Source organism: Cavia porcellus, unplaced genomic scaffold, assembly GCF_034190915.1.
Source record: "Cavia porcellus strain 051 isolate PalLab524CR breed Dunkin Hartley unplaced genomic scaffold, mCavPor4.1 scaffold_10, whole genome shotgun sequence".
NCBI lineage: Eukaryota > Metazoa > Chordata > Mammalia > Rodentia > Caviidae > Cavia > Cavia porcellus.
Genome location: NW_026947493.1, coordinates 33,011,692 through 33,032,251, shown reverse-complemented (window position 1 = coordinate 33,032,251; position 20,560 = coordinate 33,011,692). Strand labels below are relative to the sequence as shown.

At 40.7% G+C, this 20,560-nt stretch overlaps 3 protein-coding genes and 3 non-coding genes across 10 annotated transcripts in view; 2 read left to right on the top strand and 4 right to left on the bottom strand.

The window, feature by feature from the left end:
- The window catches only part of Nek4 (NIMA related kinase 4), a 50,785-nt gene extending 45,942 nt beyond the window's left edge, over positions 1 to 4,843 (top strand). Inside the window, exon 15 of the mRNA XM_063257238.1 lies at positions 4,811 to 4,843. Coding sequence (XP_063113308.1) covers positions 4,811 to 4,816 — 6 coding nt within the window. The 3' untranslated portion in view covers positions 4,817 to 4,843. The remainder of the gene's footprint in view (positions 1 to 4,810) is intronic.
- Positions 26 to 12,984, top strand: Glt8d1 (glycosyltransferase 8 domain containing 1). 3 transcript variants are annotated; one of them, XM_063257244.1, is made up of 10 exons: positions 26 to 206; positions 4,811 to 4,860; positions 4,944 to 5,042; positions 8,683 to 8,896; positions 10,443 to 10,560; positions 10,776 to 10,860; positions 11,023 to 11,135; positions 11,732 to 11,898; positions 11,994 to 12,106; positions 12,388 to 12,984. In XM_063257244.1, the coding sequence occupies exons 2-10, from the start codon at positions 4,845 to 4,847 to the stop codon at positions 12,576 to 12,578; spliced, it is 1,116 nt and encodes a 371-aa protein (XP_063113314.1). In that variant the 5' UTR covers positions 26 to 206; positions 4,811 to 4,844; the 3' UTR covers positions 12,579 to 12,984. The 3 variants fall into 3 exon arrangements, with proteins under 3 accessions (XP_063113314.1, XP_003480150.1, XP_063113315.1); XM_003480102.4 differs by having other exon boundaries at positions 155 to 337; XM_063257245.1 differs by lacking the exons at positions 26 to 206; positions 4,944 to 5,042 and adding an exon at positions 250 to 337.
- Positions 12,977 to 20,559, bottom strand: Gnl3 (G protein nucleolar 3). Of its 3 annotated transcripts, none has more exons than XM_005008695.4 (15): positions 20,344 to 20,559; positions 19,519 to 19,577; positions 18,708 to 18,845; positions 18,437 to 18,547; positions 17,931 to 18,011; positions 17,256 to 17,388; positions 16,006 to 16,118; positions 15,650 to 15,773; positions 15,103 to 15,190; positions 14,458 to 14,632; positions 14,193 to 14,335; positions 13,888 to 14,024; positions 13,650 to 13,795; positions 13,320 to 13,392; positions 12,977 to 13,217 (listed from the first exon to the last, which is right to left on the bottom strand). In XM_005008695.4, the coding sequence occupies exons 1-15, from the start codon at positions 20,354 to 20,356 to the stop codon at positions 13,132 to 13,134; spliced, it is 1,620 nt and encodes a 539-aa protein (XP_005008752.2). In that variant the 5' UTR covers positions 20,357 to 20,559; the 3' UTR covers positions 12,977 to 13,131. The 3 variants fall into 3 exon arrangements, with proteins under 3 accessions (XP_005008752.2, XP_063113312.1, XP_063113313.1); XM_063257242.1 differs by lacking the exon at positions 20,344 to 20,559 and adding an exon at positions 19,712 to 20,288; XM_063257243.1 differs by lacking the exon at positions 17,931 to 18,011.
- LOC111754679 (small nucleolar RNA SNORD69) lies at positions 14,686 to 14,762 on the bottom strand. The gene has a single exon (XR_002789357.1). It is a non-coding gene; the product is annotated as a small nucleolar RNA SNORD69 (small nucleolar RNA).
- LOC111754683 (small nucleolar RNA SNORD19B) lies at positions 15,882 to 15,962 on the bottom strand. The gene has a single exon (XR_002789360.1). It is a non-coding gene; the product is annotated as a small nucleolar RNA SNORD19B (small nucleolar RNA).
- Positions 17,158 to 17,213, bottom strand: LOC111754678 (small nucleolar RNA SNORD19). Its single transcript, XR_002789356.1, has one exon. It is a non-coding gene; the product is annotated as a small nucleolar RNA SNORD19 (small nucleolar RNA).
- Position 20,560: the final 1 nt, after the last annotated feature.

Sequence of the window (20,560 nt, the reverse complement as noted above, 5' to 3'; positions counted from 1 at the left end):
CATTGCAGCATCTCAGAGGCTTTAAGGGCTGTGGGCGCGAGGCGCGTCTCCATGGAGACGGCCTTTTTTTCCTCTAGGACCCCAGCGGCCGGGCTGCCCCGTGGCGCCTGCTGGCCGATCTGCTCCAGCTGCCAGAGGCGCGGGCCGGCCGGCAGTTGTGGTGCGGTACTGCCAGGCTGCGGAGAAGCTCGCAGGCAAGCGGGCAGGTGGGCTTGGCTCGGAGTACAGCAGACTTAAGCGGTCCGGCGGTGTGCTGGGCCCCAGGGCCTGCGGCGCGGGCGCTGTGCTGGCGGGGCGGGCCGGGGCGCGGGCGGCAGCTGCTGACCTCCCACTGCAGGTAAGGGCGGCTGCGGCCAGCGTCTAGTGTCTGGTGGAACGACTGACCCATACCGGGCCTTTACCTGGCCTTTCCGGGCCTGGCGGGGTCTCTGGGACGTTTCGTCACCTCCTGTCACTCCTAAACGTGAGCGGGCCCTACCGAGTCTTAAAATGTAGGGCGGCCCGGCCGCATTTCTCAGAGAGGGGGAATGCTCTGGGAGAGAAGACCCGGGTCCTCGTGCGCTGCTCACGCCGCGTGGAGACAGCCCCCATCTTGTGGTCCCAAACTCTATCTACAAACCTATTTGTCCGCTTCCTAGACCCACGGTGGGCCTTTCCCATGGAGACCAGCCAAGGGTTTCCTGGCCCCAGAAGCTTGGTGTATATTACAAAAGCTCGAACCCTCCCCCGTTAGTGAGCTAGGCGGGGTGCACACGTTGAGAGGGAAACGTCTTGGGCAGTCCTCCCCTTTGGGGTCAGCGGGCTCTCCCTCTCTGCTGTAAGGGCAGGGTCAGCTACAGATGCTGAGATTCTAGGCACCTCGGGCAGGGAGGAGTGTGCCAGCGCCGCGATCATGCGTCTAGCACATTCTCCCCTCACCTTATTTGTGCCAGCCAGTGGATCAGGTTTGGCTTTTTTAAGAGGCCAGAGTATGTCAAAGGAGACAGCCACATCACACCAGAAATACTTGACGGTTGGATTGACCCGGGTGGAAGGGAGGCGCAGGAGATGTGGGACAGCTCAGCGTGGGGCTTGGAAGAGCTGAAACTCCTGAAAGAGAAGTGGGAACTAGCCATGGAGGGATGGGAGAAAGTGACTAGATCTTCTCAGTGCTTTTCCGCCTTTCAGTAACATTCAGACCGCGGTCTCCGAAGGAGCCCATGCATGAGAGGGCAGACATAAGGAAGAGCAAAAGTTTGCATGGGACTGCTTTCACTTGCAACGTCTATATTTCTTGTGTGAACAGACTTTCTGTTGTCTTTATGAATAAACATATTCTGGGTTGCTTTTTAGGTGCACTTCGTAGGATGCCAATTGCTGTAGAATCCTTAGGTATTTGAACTACAAAGATCTTGGGAAAAAAAAAAGGAATTGCCTATCAGGGGAGGCTATTACAATTCTGTGTTTTTCCTTATGTTGTAGTTTGTTTTCATGATTACTAGAATGATTACTAGATTCAACCAGTATCACCTGCTTACTACCACTTGCCAGGCAGTTTTGGATGGCAGCGATGTATCAGTAAACATTTTCGTCAAAGTCCCTGTGTTCCTAGAGCTTCCAGTCTAGTCAGTGAAGACAAAAGTAAACAAATACTGTTAAATTTGACTGGAAAAAAAAGTAAACAAATAAATAAGCCTATAACTGAGGAGGAGGAGTGGGGTGAATTTTCCTGTGGCTTTGGCACTAAGGAGGGGAAGATAAAAAGATAATTTTGGTTTGTAGTGACCTTCACAAGAGCAGTTTGAATGTAGGAGCAGAAGTCTGGTTGGGGGAGGCTGGATATGTTGAATTGTTTCAACACTTTAGGTAATCCCAGCACTCAGGAGGCTGAGCAGAATCTCTGCAAGTTTGAGGCCAGACTTGGCTACATAGTGAGTTCAAGGACAGCATGAACTGCATAGCCAGGCTCTGTCCAAAAAAAAAAAAAAAATGTGAAGAGTGGCAGAGAGATGGGCCTGTGATTCAGCTGAGGTAGAGTGGGGGAGTCTCCTGAAAGAACATGTTTAAACATTTTGATGGGTGTGACCCACCACAGTCTGAGAAAAACATGATGCTACACCAAGAAAACATTTATCAGTGTCCAGAGCACCAGTGGAATGGCTTTTCACAGAAGTAGTTGGTCCATAGTGACAGGAGGGAAAACCAGAAGCAGGCACAAGTGCCATAAGTGTATCTTTAAGTGTAGGTAGCTAGCAAATAAAAAAAAAAAAGACACTGGTCTTTTGCCCTCTGAAGTTTCTTACATATTAATGGGTATGTCCACCTTTGATGACTTGTTTGTGTGCTGGGGAGCAGGTGTTAAGGGGGTGATTTGTTTTTTATAAGTAATTTGGTGCTTACTACTACTCCATCTTTCCAGAAATCCCTCCCACAGCTTCTTGTTTTACTTAGAACAAAAGCTCAACCCTGTGCAATGGTTTACAAAACCTTCCCACTTCTGCTCTCTCTGCTACTGCCACACTGGTTTCCTTACTACTTCTGCTACGCCTCAAGACTGTATATCATAGTCTCCCTTTGAAGAATGCTCTTTGCCTCAGTAGCTACATGGCTTCCTCCAGGTGTTCCTCCCAGTGATGCCTTCTCTTGAGTATCCTTGGCGAAATGGCTTCTGCAAATGACCTGAAATTCTGGGTGAAAGGACTGTGTGAGTCCAAGCTAAGGAGGCTGCTGTCTTCAGCATGAGCAGGTGGAAGGGCCATACATAGCACTAGGAAGAGGTTGCGGAAGGAATGGCAGAGAGGGCCAGCACCCAGGTTATACAGGAAGAGAAGCAGCAGCTCTGCAGCAAATCAGCCAGAGCACAGCCCTCAAAGCGAGGCTTTGTGTGAAGTGAGGATGACCTTTATTTTTTATTTATTTTGAAGGAGGATGAGTACTTTAAGGTTTTATAATTTTTTTTTTTTTAAATTTTTATCGGTACTGGGGATTGAACTCACAACTGCCTGCTTGCAAGGCAGGTGCTTATGCCACGGATCTAAATCCCCAGCCCAGGTTTTATAATTTCTAAGGAAAAATACTTTTGTAGTGAATAGTGTAAGATTGCTGATCAAATGGTATAGTTGTATATTCTTACAAAAGTATATTAGTGTTACAAATTTAGAGTATACCTGCAGTTTTGTTGTGAAGATTCTTCTCAGCAGGTCAAGAACAGATCAAGGCAGCTTTGCTACTAGGAAATGAAATATCAATCAGACATACTCTATAATAATTGGCATTTTGCATGTGTTAAAGTTTTCACAACAAGTGGTTTTTGCCATGCTAATTTACTTAAGTACATTAAATACTTGCTAGAGTTATGGTTTTCTTGTGTCTGGCTAACTGAAATAGCACAGATACATGCATGTGGATCCATGTATATTACTATCTGTAACTGTTACTGGAGGTTGATGAACTAAAGTATTGTTCTGTGTATCATTGTTTGGGATTTATTAGAATGAGGTTTTGTGTGTGTGTGTGTTGTGTGTCCAGTTGTAGTAGAAGCTGGGTCAAAGCAGGCAGATGTTAGCAGCTCTCAATCTCTCAGCTTCTTTAGGTAAGGTTTAGCCCACAGTGTGATAGAGACACGTAGCACAGGGCATATAATGTGTATTCTTCAGAGAGAAAGTTCATTAATACAGTATACTTCATATATACTGCTCTAGGAAGAAATGACTATGTTTGTGTTTTAGATTGTCTGAATTACTTTAACCCAGATTGTTAGTCTGGCCCATAATACCCAGCTTTGAAACACCTCAATCTTTTTCCTCTCTTCAAAGGCCTTGAGAATCAAGTGCTTGATGTCGCGCAAGGTCCTGAGTTTGAGTTCCAGTACAAAAAAAAAAAAGCAAGTCTTTGTAAAAGTTAAGTAGTATTATAGGTGAAGATAAAGCTTAGAAAGGGCTAAAGTTCGCAAATGTGTAATCCCATTGTCATAGTTGCATAAAATCTGTCTTTAGTGAAACATTTCCTAGCGATTGCTGTAGAAACTTAATTGTGTAATAATTTTTTTTTTTGGGTGGTACTGGGGATCAGACTCACAACCTCGCACTTGCCAGGCAGGCACTTATGCCACTGAGCTAAATCCCCAGCCCAATTGTGTAATAAATTTAGTTATACTACCTTTCTTTTTTTTTTAAACACTACAGTCTTGTTCCCATTGAATTATTTGTTCTGATGAAGTGAAGGTATCAGATGAGCTAGAGAGGATTAATCAGGGCAGAGGGATAACACTGGATACATTTTCTTTCTTTTTTTTTTTTTTTTTTTGTTCCAGGGATCAAACTCACAACCTCATGCTTTCCAAACAGGCACTTATGACACTGAGCTAAATTCCTGGCCCAAGGACACTATTTTCTTAACAGTTGGTAGTTAACCAACAGAACTATAAGCTTCAGAAGCTCTATCTTTTTTTTATTCCCTCCTTTAGCAGATTTTTATGTGTGTGTATATGTGTGTATGTGTGTGTGTGGTACTGGGAATCAAACTCAGGACCTTGTGCATGCAAGGCAAGAACTTCACAGCTGAGCCAAACCTCCAGCCCCATTTAGCAAATTTTTAATTTTTGAGACTAGCATTCTAAATTCTTAGGTTACTTCACAGACAACTGAATCTATCTCTGATTTAATCTTGAAACATTCAATGTATTAGGCTAAGGCTGCGTATTTTTCCAGGTTACAGCTTATTGACAGAATACCATATATTCCTCTTCTTTCTCCATAAGTAAAAGTGTCTAGGTGTTTTGATTGTCATGTTGTTACTTTACTGACTTTGGGGACTTGGTTTTGTTTTTTAGGGTTAATAACTAATATATAAGACAGAAGAAAAAGATGTCATTCCGTAAAGGTATGTGCTCTTTCCAGTTACGTTGCTTTTATACCTAGTGAAAGATAAAGAGAGATAATGCATGTTTTTCCTGTCTGTTTCAGTAAACATTGTCATTCTGATGCTGGCTGTTATTCTCTTTTTACTGGTTTTGCATCATAACTTCCTTGGCCTGAGCAGTTTGCTGAGGAAGGAAGTTTCAGGTATGGTTATTTTTACTGATGCCTTCAAATCTGTTGAGCAATTGCAGTTCGTTGTATCCCACGTCTTAATTTACATTATATGGGCCAGTTTTTTGAGGGGATAGGTGGTACTGGGGCTTAAACTCAGGGCTTTTACAATGAGCTATGTATCTCCATCTTTTTTTTTTTTTTTTTTTTTTTTTTGGATACAAGGTTTAAGTCACTGAGTTGCTCAGTTTCGGCTCAAACTTTCTGATCCTCCTGCCTCAGGCTCCCTGAGTGCTGGGGTTAATTATGGGTGTGCATCAAGATGCCCAGATTTTTGTTTGGTTTTGTATTTTTAAGCAATTTTTAAAGTTTTGAGACTGTCACTTTAAACTCTCAGGTTACTTTGTTGTGGACAACTGAGTCCTCTAAGGAACAGAAAGCTTGTTTCTTGGCTTTGCAGAAGATTCTGGGTGGAGGCACAGTAGTACACCTAGTACTCCTGTGGCACTCTCATCTGTGGTGCAGTCATTAGCTAAAGGTTTGATTGGACAGAATATTCCTTTATGTCCAATCACAGCCTTAGAGGAACCCCTGTAGGCTGCCCTCTGCTCACATTTCTGCAGTGCAGGACTTTAGAAGATGAAAGCACACAAGTGTCCATGGTATTTGAAATTCATTCTGGTCAGTAGGGTTACTCTAGTTACTTTTCTTTACCTGTATTACTTCCATTTAGCTTGAGTAACCACATCACTAGAACTCTAATAATAAATCATAAAAGCACTTGTAACCTGATTTTATGGAGGTTTTTTGTAAGCTGATTTTTAAAACATCATGTTATTTTATAATTCCATTGCAAGTTGTTCTAAATTAGATGTTTATACTGCCTTGCTTTAGTATTGAGGTATGTTTGAGTCTTCAGAGTATTAAAAAGGTTTTTTGTTTTTTTTTTGAGACAGGGTCTCACCATGTAGTCCAGGCTGGCCTGGATCTTGAAGTGATCTTTCTGCCTCAGCCTCCCAAGTGTCAGCATGACAGATGTGTTCTACCACACCTAGCTCCAAAAATCATTGTTGGATTGCAAACCACTATAGTTGACTAGAGAAAGAAAAAAATAATAGCTTTCCCCTTGACTTTTAGAGTGTTTTTTTGTTGTTTTGAGACAGGGTCTATGTAGTTTAGGCTGGCCTTGAATTCACTTTGGAGCCCAGGCTGGCCTCAAACTCATAGCAATCCTCCTGCCTCAGCCTCCCAAGTACTGGAATTACAGGTGTGTACCATCACGCCTGGTAGTGTTGATAGTGTGCTTTTTTTTTTTTTTTTTTGATGTTGAGAATTGAACACAGGACCATACATATGCACTCTATCATTGAACTATACCCTCGGCCCTAATGACATGTTTTTTAAAGCAGTATATGTATTTGTAGCTGGGTGTGGTGGCTCATGCCTATAATCCTAGCACTCAGGAGATGTATAAAAGATTATGCATGCTTTTGGGAAAATTTATCTAAAAGGAAAAAGCATTTAATTTTCAAGACAGTATTTTTTTTACTGCTTTATCTCCTTGCTCAAGGCTGATAGTTGATACCCAAGAAATGCTGAGTAAAACTTGGTAAAATTATTTATTTATCTAGAGTTCCCTAAAAATTTTGGCTCAGTCTTTTTATCTATGTATATATTTTTTCTATACAGTTGAAATTATGTGAAACTGAACATGACATGTTTTCTTTTTTGTTTTTATATTGGAGATTGAAAGCAAGGGCTTTCACATTGAGGTATATCTCAGCCTTTTTAAATTTGGAGACAGGGTCTCACTAGGTTTCCCAGGCTGAACTCAAACTTGCAATCCTGCTTTTTTTTTTTTTGGTACTGGATTGAACTCATGATTTTAGACTTGCCAGATAGGTGCTTGTGCCACTGAGCTAAGCCCCCAGCCCTCATCCAAGTATCTTATCATAAGCATATCATTATGATAGGAGAAACTCTTCTCATATATTATTTTCATGTGAAAGTTTACTTTATTCCATAGAAAACTTAACTTTTTTTTTTTTTTTTTCTTTTTTTATCGGTACCAGGGATCGAACTCACGACTGCCTGCTTGCAAGGCAGGTGCTTATGCCGCTGAGCTAAATCCCCAGTCCCAGAAAACTTATCTTTTGATACAATGACTTTCAGACTTTTTGATAGCAATCCCACAAGAAATGAATTATGTGCAGCATGCACGCATGTGTGTGCACACACACACTCATATGTGTTTGCTTATTGTCTGTCCTCCGTGACGCTAGGAATTCATATATTTTACTCATGGCTGTAACCCCAGTGTCTAGATACTGCCTAGAACATAACAGGGACTCAGCATTCAATGATAAGTAAATGAATCAATAAAGGTGTGGATCTCATATCCTGTATAGAAGATGGCACAGTATTTTCATATAATTTATGTACATCCTACTGTGTATTTTAGCTGCTCTAGATTACTTTTACTGGTGGTGGTGAATCCTTAGCATATATGCCTTAGCTAGTTGTTATCATCGATAGCTTTAAAAGGTTCACTTTCACTGACTTCTACATTGTAAATACCATGTTGTTGCTGTATTGTATTGTTTATATAGTGATGACAAGAAAAACAAGGCTTTACATGTTTAGTACACTAATTTTGTTTCTAGAATTTCTGATCTGTGGTGCTTGAATTCATGGGCCCCACAGATAAAAGGGCCAATTTTATTGTAAAAGACAAGAAGGAGCCTATATGTGGGCACATGGCTGTAACTCCAGCTACTTCAGAGGCCAAAGCAAGTGGACTGTGAGTGTGAGGCCAGCCTTGGCAACATAGTAAAAGCATGACTTTAACCAAAAAACAGAACAAAACAAAACAAAAAGCTGGCTGTAATGGCACATACCTGTAATCCCATTCCCACACTCTGGGAGGCAGAGACAGGAAATGGAAAGTTCAGGCCCAACCTGGGAGGTATTTAGCAATTTAGTAAGATCCTATGTCAGAATATAAAAGGGCTGGGGATATAGCTCACTCTGAAGGCCTTGAGTTCAGTCTCTACTACTGAAGGAAAACACACACACATGCACGTGTGCTCATGCATACATGCACACACAGAATAATACTTGCTGTTGCTAAGTACCATGCACTCTGTTGTCTTTTTTTATTTTAGTCTTACATTCTGATCCAGAGATTTCTATTCAAATTCTGAACATAAGCCTGGGAATGTGACTTTTTTCTTTTTGGCAGTGTCAGAGATTAAAACTAGGCCTTGTGCATTTAAACACATACTATACTAACCTAAAATTATAACTTGATTACATTTTGGATTTTGTTCTTAGCAGATGTGGCAAGGGAAAATGATTGGTTGAAAGGCCATGTACCTGTTCAAGGCTCTTGATACAAATTGCCACAATGTACTCTGAAAAGGTTACTTTTTTACTAAGAGTGTATCAGAGTGTTTTCAGCCTGTTTTATCAAACACTTCTTTTTTAAAAGCTTGGTTACATAGAGGAAAACAGTTTTGGGCCTGTGTGTTTTAAAGTTTAATGGGAAAGCATAAGGTAAGTCACTACCATAAATCCTCATATCAGCTCTCCCATTCTTAGGTTCTGATCAAAAATGGAAACTGTTGCACTTGTATTTATATTACAGTGCCTTCTTTGTGTGTATTCCTTTCAGATTCAGGATTTCTGGGACTTGAGCCTATAGACTTTGTCCCAGATGCTCCCAGTCATGCAGTAGATGGGAAACAAGAAGAGATTCCTGTGGTTATTGCTTCATCTGAAGACAGGCTTGGGGGGGCTATTGCAGCCATAAACAGCATTCAGCACAACACGCGCTCCAGTGTGATTTTCTACATTGTCACACTTAATAATACAGCAGACCATCTTCGGTGAGATTTGCTTACCTATGTAATATATATATATATATAATACATCTATTGAGATTATACCACATAGAAGCAGCATAGATGATGAATGTATTGTAAGCATGTCCCACGACAGCAGAAATGATATGATCTTGTGCTGTATATACTGTTAACTCCTCAGTTACTGCTTCGGTAATAATACTGAAACTTTTTGATAATAAGGCTTTCTTAATGTTGACTTAAAAATCACAAATTCCTTATCTTGTAGACAGACTTTAGTTCTGGTCTAGAGTGGGAAGTGCATAGTGGCAAGATAGTGAGATGAATCGAGGAGAGACTGCGATCTAAATCCTAGCTCACGGTATTTGGAGAAACTTGGAGGCCATTCCCTCATCTGTATTTATGGGAGTGTTGAGTCAAGAAACAGTATTCAATTTAGGGAATGTCAAATGCAGTATATAAGGAATATGTATACCACTTAGCAGAGTAGTTGCTTAGTGAATGGTACTGTTTTAACATGTTCATGATGGGACTATAATTAGTGTGTCTTGCTGCAGAGTGGCTTGAACCATGCATGACTGTCTAATCAAGCAGCTGACTAATTTTATTAGTAAAAAGGCCAATAAAAGTGATTCAACTCATTTGTACCACCGATGGTACAAGCCACCTGGTGGTTCAAGCCATTGGGAATATGTTAATTGCTATAATAAAAACTCAGCCTTATGGGAGTTTATCCATGAAAATGAGACAAAGTTCATTCCAAGAAACAGCTAGACTAAGAAATTCATATTTGTCAAAGTTGTATAATATTTCTGTACTTGTGGCTTTCTCTGATTCAGACTTAGGACCCAACAAGATATAAAAACAAATACTAAATTAGAGTATAACTATAGTTGCCATGTGCGGTGGCAAGTTCCTGTAATCCCAGAACTCCAGAGGCTAAGGCAAGAGGATTGCCTCAAGTTTGAGGCCAACTTGGGCTACATAGTGAATTTAAGGCCAGCCTGAACTAACTACATAGTGAGACCCTACCTCAAAAACCAAGAAAACAAACAAGGCTGTATTTTAAGTGTACACAAAATTCTGATTTGGAATGGACTAGAGAAATCATGTACTTCAAGAAACACTTGGACAGTGCCTCAGATGTTGGTGGGTTATACTTAATAATAGTCAATTTTCATTTAATCAGTGAATTGTTAATAGTTCTTTGATTGTACTTTTTACTTATTTTTTTCACTAGTGTATTAGAAATGGTCCATGTGGTGATGGGATGTCCTAACGGGTGTGTGTGTGTGTGTGTGTGTGTTTTAGTGATAGAAGTTAATTATAGAATTTTGGTACATGGAGGGACATTAGTAAGAATACCCTCACATCACATGAGGCAATCGAGTCTCAAGAGATAAAGGCATTGGGAATATGCTCAAATTGGGAATAAAGCTCAAAAATATCTATTTGGTTCTTAGGGTATCTTACATTAAATTATGCTCATACTAGGAAGAGCACAAAGATAAGGCTATGGCTTGAAAACACGAATATTTAAAACTGAACTGTGGTGTGTTTTCTTCATTAGGTCATGGCTCAGTAGTGGCCCACTGAAAAACATCAGGTACAAAATTCTGAATTTTGACACTAAACTTTTGGAAGGGAAAGTAAAGGAGGATCCTGACCAGGTGGAGTCCATGAAACCAGTGAGTTCCATGCATCCTTGCTGATACTTGTGGATATTAGGAAATGATTAAAATACCAAGCTAATGTGGGTACAGTGCATAGTTCCTTGGGGACCAAGCCTAGGTGGTTCCAAGAGTCCTTTGGATATTTTCTGCAAAGGTCCCAAGAACGTCTATTAATTTTTATACAAATAAAAGGATAGACACTATATCTTATACCATTGCTTCTTTTCCAGTTAACCTTTGCAAGGTTCTATTTGCCAATTCTGGTTCCCAATGCAGAGAAGGCCATATACATGGATGATGATGTTATTGTGCAAGGTAATAATGTCAGTATCTAGATTGCAGGCTATGGGTGTCTTATTCATGGTCTCCTGTAAAGGTTACCTTATAGAGAAACAATGGGGAGGCACAGGCAGCCTCCAAGCAACCAATGTTGCAGTCATCATCACCTGGTCCTCCACCTCACCATATCCATTTCAGGTGATATTCTTGCCCTGTACCATACACCTCTGAAGCCAGGACATGCAGCTGCGTTTTCAGAAGACTGCGACTCAGCCTCTACTAAAGTTGTCATTCGTGGAGCAGGGAATCAGGTAAAACTACTCACTAGATACCCTGCACCCTGTAAAATAGTTTAAAAGGAAGAGGTGGCAAATTTAGTGAGTTCTTTTTGCTGCATCTTATTCCCTTCATATTTCATGTCAAAACTCAAACTAGGTGTGGTGACACACCTGTAATCCTAGCACTTGGGACGCTAAGATGGGAGGATACAAGTTCCAGGCCAGCTTGGGCTGAATAGTGAGTTCAAGACCAGCTTCAACTAGTGAGACCTGTCTCAAAAACACAAAAACAAAACTAAACTCACGGTGCCTTTTCTGTACATTCATGGAATTAACCCAATTCACCTTAAATGTCTGCTAGGTCCCAACTTACTTGAAATCTTTTTGTAACCTTTTGTTGCTGACCATAGTAACTCCCACCCCTTTTGAGTACTGAAGATTAAAACCCGGGCTTTACATGGAGCTGCACCCTCAAGGCTGTTGAGAGGGTCTCTTTAATTCAAAATTCCTGCCCCAGCCCACGTGCCAGGATTAACTGGCATGTGCTATCACACCTGACTCAACTAGCTAATTTTTCACAGGTTATATACTCTTTTTCAAAACTGAAACATTTACCCCATGTTTTTTAGTACAATTACATTGGCTACCTTGACTACAAAAAGGAAAGAATTCGTAAGCTTTCCATGAAAGCTAGCACCTGTTCCTTTAATCCTGGAGTTTTTGTTGCAAATCTGACAGAATGGAAACGACAGAATATAACTAACCAGCTGGAGAAATGGATGAAACTTAATGTAGAGTAAGTATATAACTGGCCCAGCTATTTCAACCCCAAGGAATCTTAATGAAAGGAGTTGGTCACTACTGTCACTAATATTTGTCATCTTTCCCAAGAGAAGGCTTATATAGCAGAACACTGGCTGGCAGCATCACTACACCTCCTTTGCTTATTGTATTCTATCAGCAGCACTCTAACATCGACCCTATGTGGAATGTTCGCCACCTTGGTAAGTAGAAATAACTGATGGCAAAGCCAATAGTGCCAAACCTTGTACCACAATGGGTTATTACTGAAAGTTCTGGGGCTGGGGATTTAGCTCAGTGGCATAAGCGCCTGTCTTGCAAGCATGTGGTCATGAGTTTGATCCCAGGTACCAAAAAAAAAAAAAAAACCCAAAACCACCTCATTACTGAAAGCTCCAATATAGCCCATTTCCCTTAACTATTCTATAGTCTGGTATGGCATTGCTTTTGTCTGTCATAATCATTTGGCTTTCTCAATTTTAAGGTTCCAGTGCTGGAAAAAGATATTCACCACAGTTTGTAAAGGCTGCCAAGTTACTCCACTGGAATGGACATTTTAAGCCATGGGGAAGAACTGCATCATACACTGATATTTGGGAAAAATGGTATATCCCAGATCCAACAGGCAAATTCAGCCTAATCCGAAGACATACGGAGCTCTCGAACATAAAGTAAAACAGTTAATTATTTCTCAGGAAATCTTGGAAGACCGCACAAGTAGAATTAACAATTGATGGGCGTCAATGCTTATCTGTAGCAACTGAAGTGAAAAAAGATTGTTTCATCTGGATAAAGTTGAGTTTGTCCAATCTGGTAGTCAGCTTTCAAGATGGGACTTTGAATGTCTCCATCTGCCTTACTAAGTGTTTGCTTACTATGGTGTGAACCGACCAGATGGACTGGTATGACTGGTATAACTAGTACAGCCAGTTCAAACTGCTACTGGATTTTAATTTTGGAAGCTGTGGCCTGATGTATATGTAAAACATACATTTTTAGATTTCTTTGCTTCCAGGTAACTACTACTGTCCCCTCACTGTACTAAGTCAGTTTTTTCAATAAAATATGGACAGTTTGTAAATTGTTTAATCACTTTAATGTGTACAAGATACATATTCACAAAATTTTTACAAGTTATGCCACACCAAAATCAGCACATTATACATATACAACTGGTTAGCAATTTGCCTGAAATGTCAAGAAAATCCTTATAAAATGATGAGTTCTGTTACACATAATCTCTGCTGAAGTCGTAAGCATCATCCTCTTTAGTCTTTTCATCCAAGATAATACAAGGTCTTATAGACGGGTCACCTATATTGGGAGAGAAAGTGAAGATTTAAACACCACACACACACACACACACACAAAATTCTATAGCAAGCTGCTTTGTGAAGTCCTTTGCCCCAAATTCACCTGCTATGATAGGTTCCTCTGGTAGTGCCTCCTCTCCTGTCTCTTCTACAGGTGACATGTCTGAGATCTTTTCCTATGGGACAGAGAACTGGCACAATTAGTAATCCTTGCCTGCATTTTAATCCAGTTATTTTTTGAAAATACACCTAACAGGATGTGTAAAAAAATACTTAGTATGGAGAGCTTCTTTCAATCAACTGCATAATACTTTGTTCTATTTAACCCCTTCCCATTTATTGTACCAATGGTGGAAAAGCACTTCAGCTTTAACTCACAGAAAACACACTTTACATTAACAACTTCACAATCAACACTTTACTGGTCACTAACCGTATCTTTCACATCCTTTCGTTCCTCTTGTTTTCTTTCTCTCTTCTGTCCGGGCAATTCAGGTATGTCTTTCTCCTCCATTATTCCATTTGTCAGACCCGAAGAATAAAAAAGTACGCTATTGGCTGAACAAGGGCTCTGGATGGCTAGGAAAGGAACAGCCCCCACCAAAAACTGATGAGACCACTATCAGCATGTCAACAGAGGAAAATAGCAGTGAAACACAAGTCTCTCACACCTTGTATGTTGTGTGTATTGTTCTGTTCCAGTTCCTCCAGATTAAAGCCCTTTTTCATGTCTGCCACAATACTTTCATTAAAATGCGGAGAAAGGGTCCAAGAAGTAGGGGGCTGGCAATAGTAACTCAACGAAGCACTGGTTTTAAAACAAAAATATCTGTTAAAAACCAGTTCCTTTGGGCCGAGGATTTAGCTCAGCGGCATAAGCGCCTGTCTGGCAAGCATGAGTCAGTTGTGAGTTCAATCCCTGGTACCAAAAACAAAAATAAACCAACAAACCAGTTCCTTTATTAATAAGCCTTACCCTGTCCACTCAGACCACAGCAGTTTGGCAGCACGTTCAGTATCTGGGCTTCCACCTTTCTGGTGTAGACCTCTTCTTTGAGCAAGATTAGTAAAAAATTCCAGAGCATTCTCATAGCCTGGGACATTGTATTTTAGAACTACCTTTAAAAAAAAAAAAAAAAAAAAAAAAAAAGGCAAAACAAGAATTATCATTTACCTAAATAGGGTAGTTTTTAAAAAAATCACCAAAATCTTCTAAATAAAAAAAGGGGGAGCACTTTTACCTGTCTAGCATCAGCCTGAGACAGGATGGCACTGGCAGCTTCCAGTGGCTTTACTACTTCAATACTTGCTGGACTCCTAAGAGCAAGGGCTGCGGAGGAGTTAAGTGGTGACACAATGAAACTTGGACTATCTATGATTGTGATCTGTTTGTCCAAGGGAACAGCCTGCATACTCCTAAAATAAAAGAGATGCAATTACTTGGGTACCGGTTTATCTGGAAGACATAGAACATGAAGCTCAGGGTTGGATTGAAAACACTCAGCACAGTGAGTCAGATCCAGTTTGTCATCATTTGCTTCATAGGTATCTAAAACCTAACAATATCCACCCCTTTAAAAAGAACTACATTATAGTGTCTACATCTACCTAACAAATAGCTATTTTTTCTAACATAATAGTATTTTACCTGGAAAGCTCTTATACTCTTCTCAAGGCTTAGAAAAAACACTTGGTCTGAGGCAGTTTTCCTTTTTAATCAAGCTAATTCATTTGTCTTTTAAACTGAACTGGACAGCTCAGATTTTCCTCGAAGCCTACCCTACCCACTGTAGGCCTGACCCTTTTCCTTTCACTGACAGGTTTAAATAAAGAACAAGGAATTGGTTTAAGATGATGAAAATACTCATCTGTAATAAAAGTTTTACCTTGTAAGCCCCATGGATATACCAACATTGCATATTCGTTCTTGTTTTAAGCTATTAATGATGCTGCTTTTCCCCACATTTGGGAAACCTACAAAAAGGGGGAAATCCACACATATAAGACATTTAATATATTGGCAATTACAAAATTTTCACTGCCCAATTTTAAGTCTGCCTGATGTTTAGAGTGACATCAGAGTTGGACTGTAGTGTTTTAGTTCAATACTGACCTGTCTTAGCTTCATGTCTTACCCAGGTGATGAAATGATGTGGTGCTGGGGATTGAACCCAGGGCCTCAAACATGTCGGGAAAGTGTTGTACCACCAAGCTATCCCCCCAGCTAACAAGGGCTTTTAGAATTCAACTTCCTGTGGTGCCCAGTCTTAGTAAAGAACTGAACCTGGCAGCAATTAAGTTTTTAAGCTGTATTTGTGTGTGATGTGAAGTGGCAAGCGCAGTTTTGAGCAAGTCCTTTATTTCATGATAATCTTGTTCTTAAGAAGGAAAAATTCTTGGCTAAGAGGTAGAATGAGATAAACTGAAACTTACCAATTACTCCAACCTGTATAGGTTTGCCACAAGTCTGTTGAAAACCTCCAAGAAATTTCCGAAGACCTTCTTTGCCAAAACAAACATTATTTTTCAATGGAAAAGCTTTTTTCTTGGCCTTCACCTGGTAAAATTTTAAATACATGTTTAATTTTCTGACAACACGTAAAACTCAAGAAATTAGCACCAGAGCCCAGCTCTTTGCTACTGGGCTCTTATTTCTTCAGACGATCTCTGGATGAAATCAGAGTTGGATCTTTTTATTTTTCATTTTAACTCAACTTCTCATATACTCATCATATTTCAACCATCCAAAATCAGAAAGAACACTTCCCACCACTAACAGTTAAGTGTACCTTGGTTATCCTCCCTTTGTCCTTCGGATTTGTTGAGGCTTTGAACACGACTGTTGGCAATTCTTTCGTCAAATAATTTAGCCAATTCTCCAAATTCTCCTTTGGTATCAGATCTGATAGAAATGAAGAACACAACATGTGCTTTAATTTGATCCACCTGTTGAGTTTATAAACTGTTAAAATTATGGATTTCACGTTATTTGCCTTTTCCTAGTTTTATAAAAGGACTGAAGTGGAAAATGGGAAGGCAAGCTTTCTCGCTGCCTGTCTTAATACAGCTTAACGTGTACACTTCAATTCTTCCTGCATTGCTTACCTTTTTAGGATTAAGTCAAGCTCTACAATGTAACACAGCCTGCAGCCACTTGTTTTCTGACTCCTAAAAATGATTTTTGACCCTGTTCCTACTTTCTGCTTCACAAGTCTGTGTTCTGGGTTTTCTTCTTCCTGCTGCTCAGGCCCACTATGTGATTATTTCATTTAAAATACTCTGTCACAGTCTAATTTATCTTGTTCCTGTACCAATACTCTCATGTTGTGTAGAAAGGAAGTAATCTGGTATATTCATCACTTCCTATAAGAAACTGTTACAGAAGCTTACATTTTTAAGTAAAGCACTTCTTTATGAAGGCCAAATAGACCTTCTAAGCCACATAAATCCCTGTGTGAATTATCCCTGGTTTTTGGTTTTTTTTTAACCACAGGGTTGCTCTCACAATGTAGTTCAGGCTAGCCTTGAACCTCCTGGTAATCCTCCTGCCTCAGCCTCCCGAGGACTGAGAACAGGCATGTGATACCACATCTAGCTCTAGGTTGTTCTTTTTTTGAAGTCTATATTGCATCAGTCTGCTAAGCAAGCTTCTGTTACTTTCCTGTGGGAGAAATGAATGTTTGAATGGCAAAACAAAAAACAAAAAACGCTAGGAAAACCAGTTTTAGAAACCACCACTTCCGGGACTGGGGATTTAGCTCAGCGGCATAAAGTACCTGCCTTGCAAGCAGGCGGTCGAGAGTTCGATCCCCGGTACCGATAAAAAGTTAACAAAAATTGGATTTCACAAATGTGGGGAAAAAAAAGTTAAAAAAAAAACAACCCACCACTTCCCAACTGCTCCCCACTGTCTTTGACAAGTACTGTCTTTGCATGTGTTCTGGTTTGCTGAGGTCAGAGTTGGATCAGACTGATTCAGATGTTTTCCTCATACCTCATTAGTGAACAAAAGACAACAGGCACCCCCCCTTTTGCTCACCTGATTTATTTAATACAAGTACCAGCTTTTTATGCCCATTCTTGATAATCACCTCTTCTACTTGAGGACACCTGCAACCAAGAGGATCTCTAGCATCCAATACCTCTAGCACAATGTCTGAAGCCTCAATCACCTGTTAAGCAAGAACAATTTTAACAGTATTTCTTTTTTAGGAATGCCCTTAATATGAGCCTACTAACATTTACCTAGCAAGGAGTTCAGAGTTGGATCTCATGTCTTCACGTGTAATGAAGAATACCGAAATGCTCATCATTTCTCCCACAGGAAGGCAACACAGAAGCTTGCTTAGCAGACTTTGATCAACATGGATTTCAAAGAAAGAACAGTCTAGAGCGGTATGGTGGCACATACCTGTTCTCAGTCCTCAGGAAGCTGAGGCAGGAGGATTACCACTACACAGTGAGACCCTGTGGTTAAAAGTAACAAAAACCAAACCCAAAACTAACACATGGAATTTCCTCTGTAAGGTTCTAATTATAGGTAGGAAATGTGTGTTGGGGTAACAGCACTTGAAAGCAGCATCATCAAGAACATAATCATCCTCCTCCTATTAGTTAAGTTTGCAGAATTCCCACTTTATAGGGATACCAGGTCAGGGAATGACTATTTTTAAATCTCATTACCATTTTTAGACACTGACCTAGATTAAGGTACCTTTTTAAGTTCCTGATAATGGACTGTCTTCGGACTCTGTTTGGTCAGCTTGGGTCGCTTAGTTTTGCTTTGTCCAAATTCCTAGATAATATAAAGGGGGAAAACACAAAATTGACATACTAGTAATTGTAACTTGTATTCTCTTCATGTTTTCCATAGCTGATTAATTAGTGGCAAGGAAATTTTTTTTGGGTCTTTTTGAGACAGGGTCTCTCTATGCAATTTAGGCTGGCCTTGAGCTCACTTTGTAGCCCAAGTTGGTCTCAAACTCACATCGATCCTCCTGCCTCAGTCTCCCAAGTGCTGGGATTACAGGAGGGTGCCACTACGCCTGGCTAATTTTTTAGGAGTCTGAACATAGTCCTTTATGAGCTATACATTCTCAGTCTTTTTTTAAAAAAAAATTCATCTAAATTGCTCAGCCTGGGCTTGAAAATTTTGTCTCAGCCTCCCAGAGTGTGGAGATTATAGATATGCACCATTTCTTGAAAGAAATGAAATCCTACCTCTTTAGATTCAATGTTAGATGGCTCATCAGCAGGGTTAGTTTCAAGTTTTCTTTTCTTGTCTTGTTCCTTCTGCCTATCAAGTTTCTGCTGCTGTTTTAATTCTTCAAGCTGTGTCCAGAAGATAAAGTTAGCCAGAGACTGACTGATGCTGTTACCTTACTTAAAAAGTGTACAAATTTCTCCATTAGACTAAAAGTGTATATACAAACATACACACAAACCATACATACCCACACCACATCACAGATCAACGTTTTGATTAACCTACCTGCTGTTTTCTTAGCTCAGCTTCCCGAAGAAGAGCCTCCTTAAAGGGAGCACTGTTTGGAATTCCTGGGTCTTTCCTAGACTTCTTGTGACCCCGTTTTTTGGCCTCCTTTCTCAATTTTCGATGGTGCTCTCGAACCTATTTGGAAAACAAAACAAACCTATATTCCTTTTAAGAATTCTAAGTGAGAAATCAACGTGGCTGTAATATAGATGTGTCTGTAAAATGTCTTAGAAAAGGCCAGGTGTGGTGGTGCATGCTTATAATCCCAGCCCTCAGGATTGCTCCAAGTCTGAGGTCAGAGGTCAGCCTGGGCTACATAAGAAATTCAACATTAATCTATATATTCTACACAGTAAGACCCTGTCTCCAAAAAAAATCCCGGAATCCCGGAAAAATGAAAGTTTAACTGGAATCATACAGACAAAACATGTATGTATGTGTAGGTATAAAACAACCAAAAAAAAAAATAATAATCACTCCCAAAAGAAATCATGTAGTGTTTTGTTTTGTTTTTTTTTTTTTTTTTTAAAAAAAACACAGGGTCTCACTATGATGTTCAAGCTGGGTTGAACTCCCCAGCAATACTGCCTCAGCCTCCCACGTGCTGGGATTATGGTCGAATGCCACCACACCCAGCTTAAAAAAATTATGTTAACCAAAATTTACAGGTTACTTCCCCACAGGTGCACTCCTGATGCCCATGGTCTACCAGTCCCTAAATTATTAATCCAGACTTCCAGTGAAAAGGAGATGGAGCAGAAATCAAATCAGCAGCATGTTTGGTAAAGGTATCCCACGAAAAATTTACCTTTTTCTGGATTTTATAACGTTTATGGCAGGTCATGCGCTTACTCGCTTTCTTTAACTCTATACAGAAACAAAGGAATTACGTATCAAACCTTATGTTAAGACTGACATACAGCACCTAATTTTTAAAAAATGCCACTTTCAAATCCCACTGAGTCAAGATATTTAGGATGGAGCCAGTTCTCAATGCCTACCTCTTTTCACAGTGCAGAAATTACACACAAAAGCCCATTTCTAAAGCGACCACCACTTTGGCTAGAGAATTATCAATCAGGGGTCCGGGATTTAGTTCAGCGGTATAAGCACTTGCCTCCCAAGCGCGAGGTCCTGAGTTCCATCCCCCGTAAGGGGAAAAACAAAAAAGAATCACTAATCAGGCCCACTGTTAGCTTTTAGAGGCGCGTTCTGCATAATGCAAAACTTCCTCCTTTTTCCTACTATTAACTGACCCACACGTATTTTGGAAGGCTATTTCCTTTCCTAACTTTAATAATCGTAAAAATCCGCATTAAAAAAATTTCACAAAACTAAGTACGCCTTCAAGAGTTGGTTCTCAGCTAACGTAGAAGATGAAATACTGGATCCGAAACCAAGTTCAGATGCTGCCGCCCGTAAAAATCTGCGCGGATGGTCTCCATCCTCGGGGAAGGCCTCTGTGCTGTACAGCGAGCCCGCGAATCTACGCGGGGCCTTCCCGCCCTCAGGTCCACGCGGCTCCAGACATTGGCCTACCTACAGTTCGCTTCCTACGTCTGCGCAGAGACCGACGCGAAGAGCAACTACCTGAAACAGGGCCTCTCCACGTCCGCCTCACAACCCCACTTACTTGGCCGTTTCATGCTGGCACTGGAAACGGCGATGGCAGAACAGCAGAATCAAGGTGACTCTGCGGGAGCCACGTGCGAAATGAGACCCCGGACCAACACCACGTACGCACGCCCTTGCTGTAAAGCGCGTCGCCGTCCTTCCGCGTGCGCGCGCACGCAGTGTCGTGCAGCGTTGGGATCGCTTGGCGGCCGCGGGCTGGTTTTGCGGCGGTACAG

What these genes read in the sequence shown, in the direction of transcription:
- Glt8d1 (XM_063257244.1), top strand. An exon ending in GCTGAGGAAGGAAGTTTCAG is followed by an intron (nt 5,043 to 8,682) that starts GTATGGTTATTT and finishes TATTCCTTTCAG; the next exon opens with ATTCAGGATTTCTGGGACTT. An exon ending in TGGATGAAACTTAATGTAGA is followed by an intron (nt 11,899 to 11,993) that starts GTAAGTATATAA and finishes ATCTTTCCCAAG; the next exon opens with AGAAGGCTTATATAGCAGAA.
- Gnl3 (XM_005008695.4), bottom strand. An exon ending in ATATCCATGGGGCTTACAAG is followed by an intron (nt 14,633 to 15,102) that starts GTAAAACTTTTA and finishes CTTTTATTTTAG; the next exon opens with GAGTATGCAGGCTGTTCCCT. An exon ending in AGAGGAACCTATCATAGCAG is followed by an intron (nt 13,218 to 13,319) that starts GTGAATTTGGGG and finishes CTCCCAATATAG; the next exon opens with GTGACCCGTCTATAAGACCT.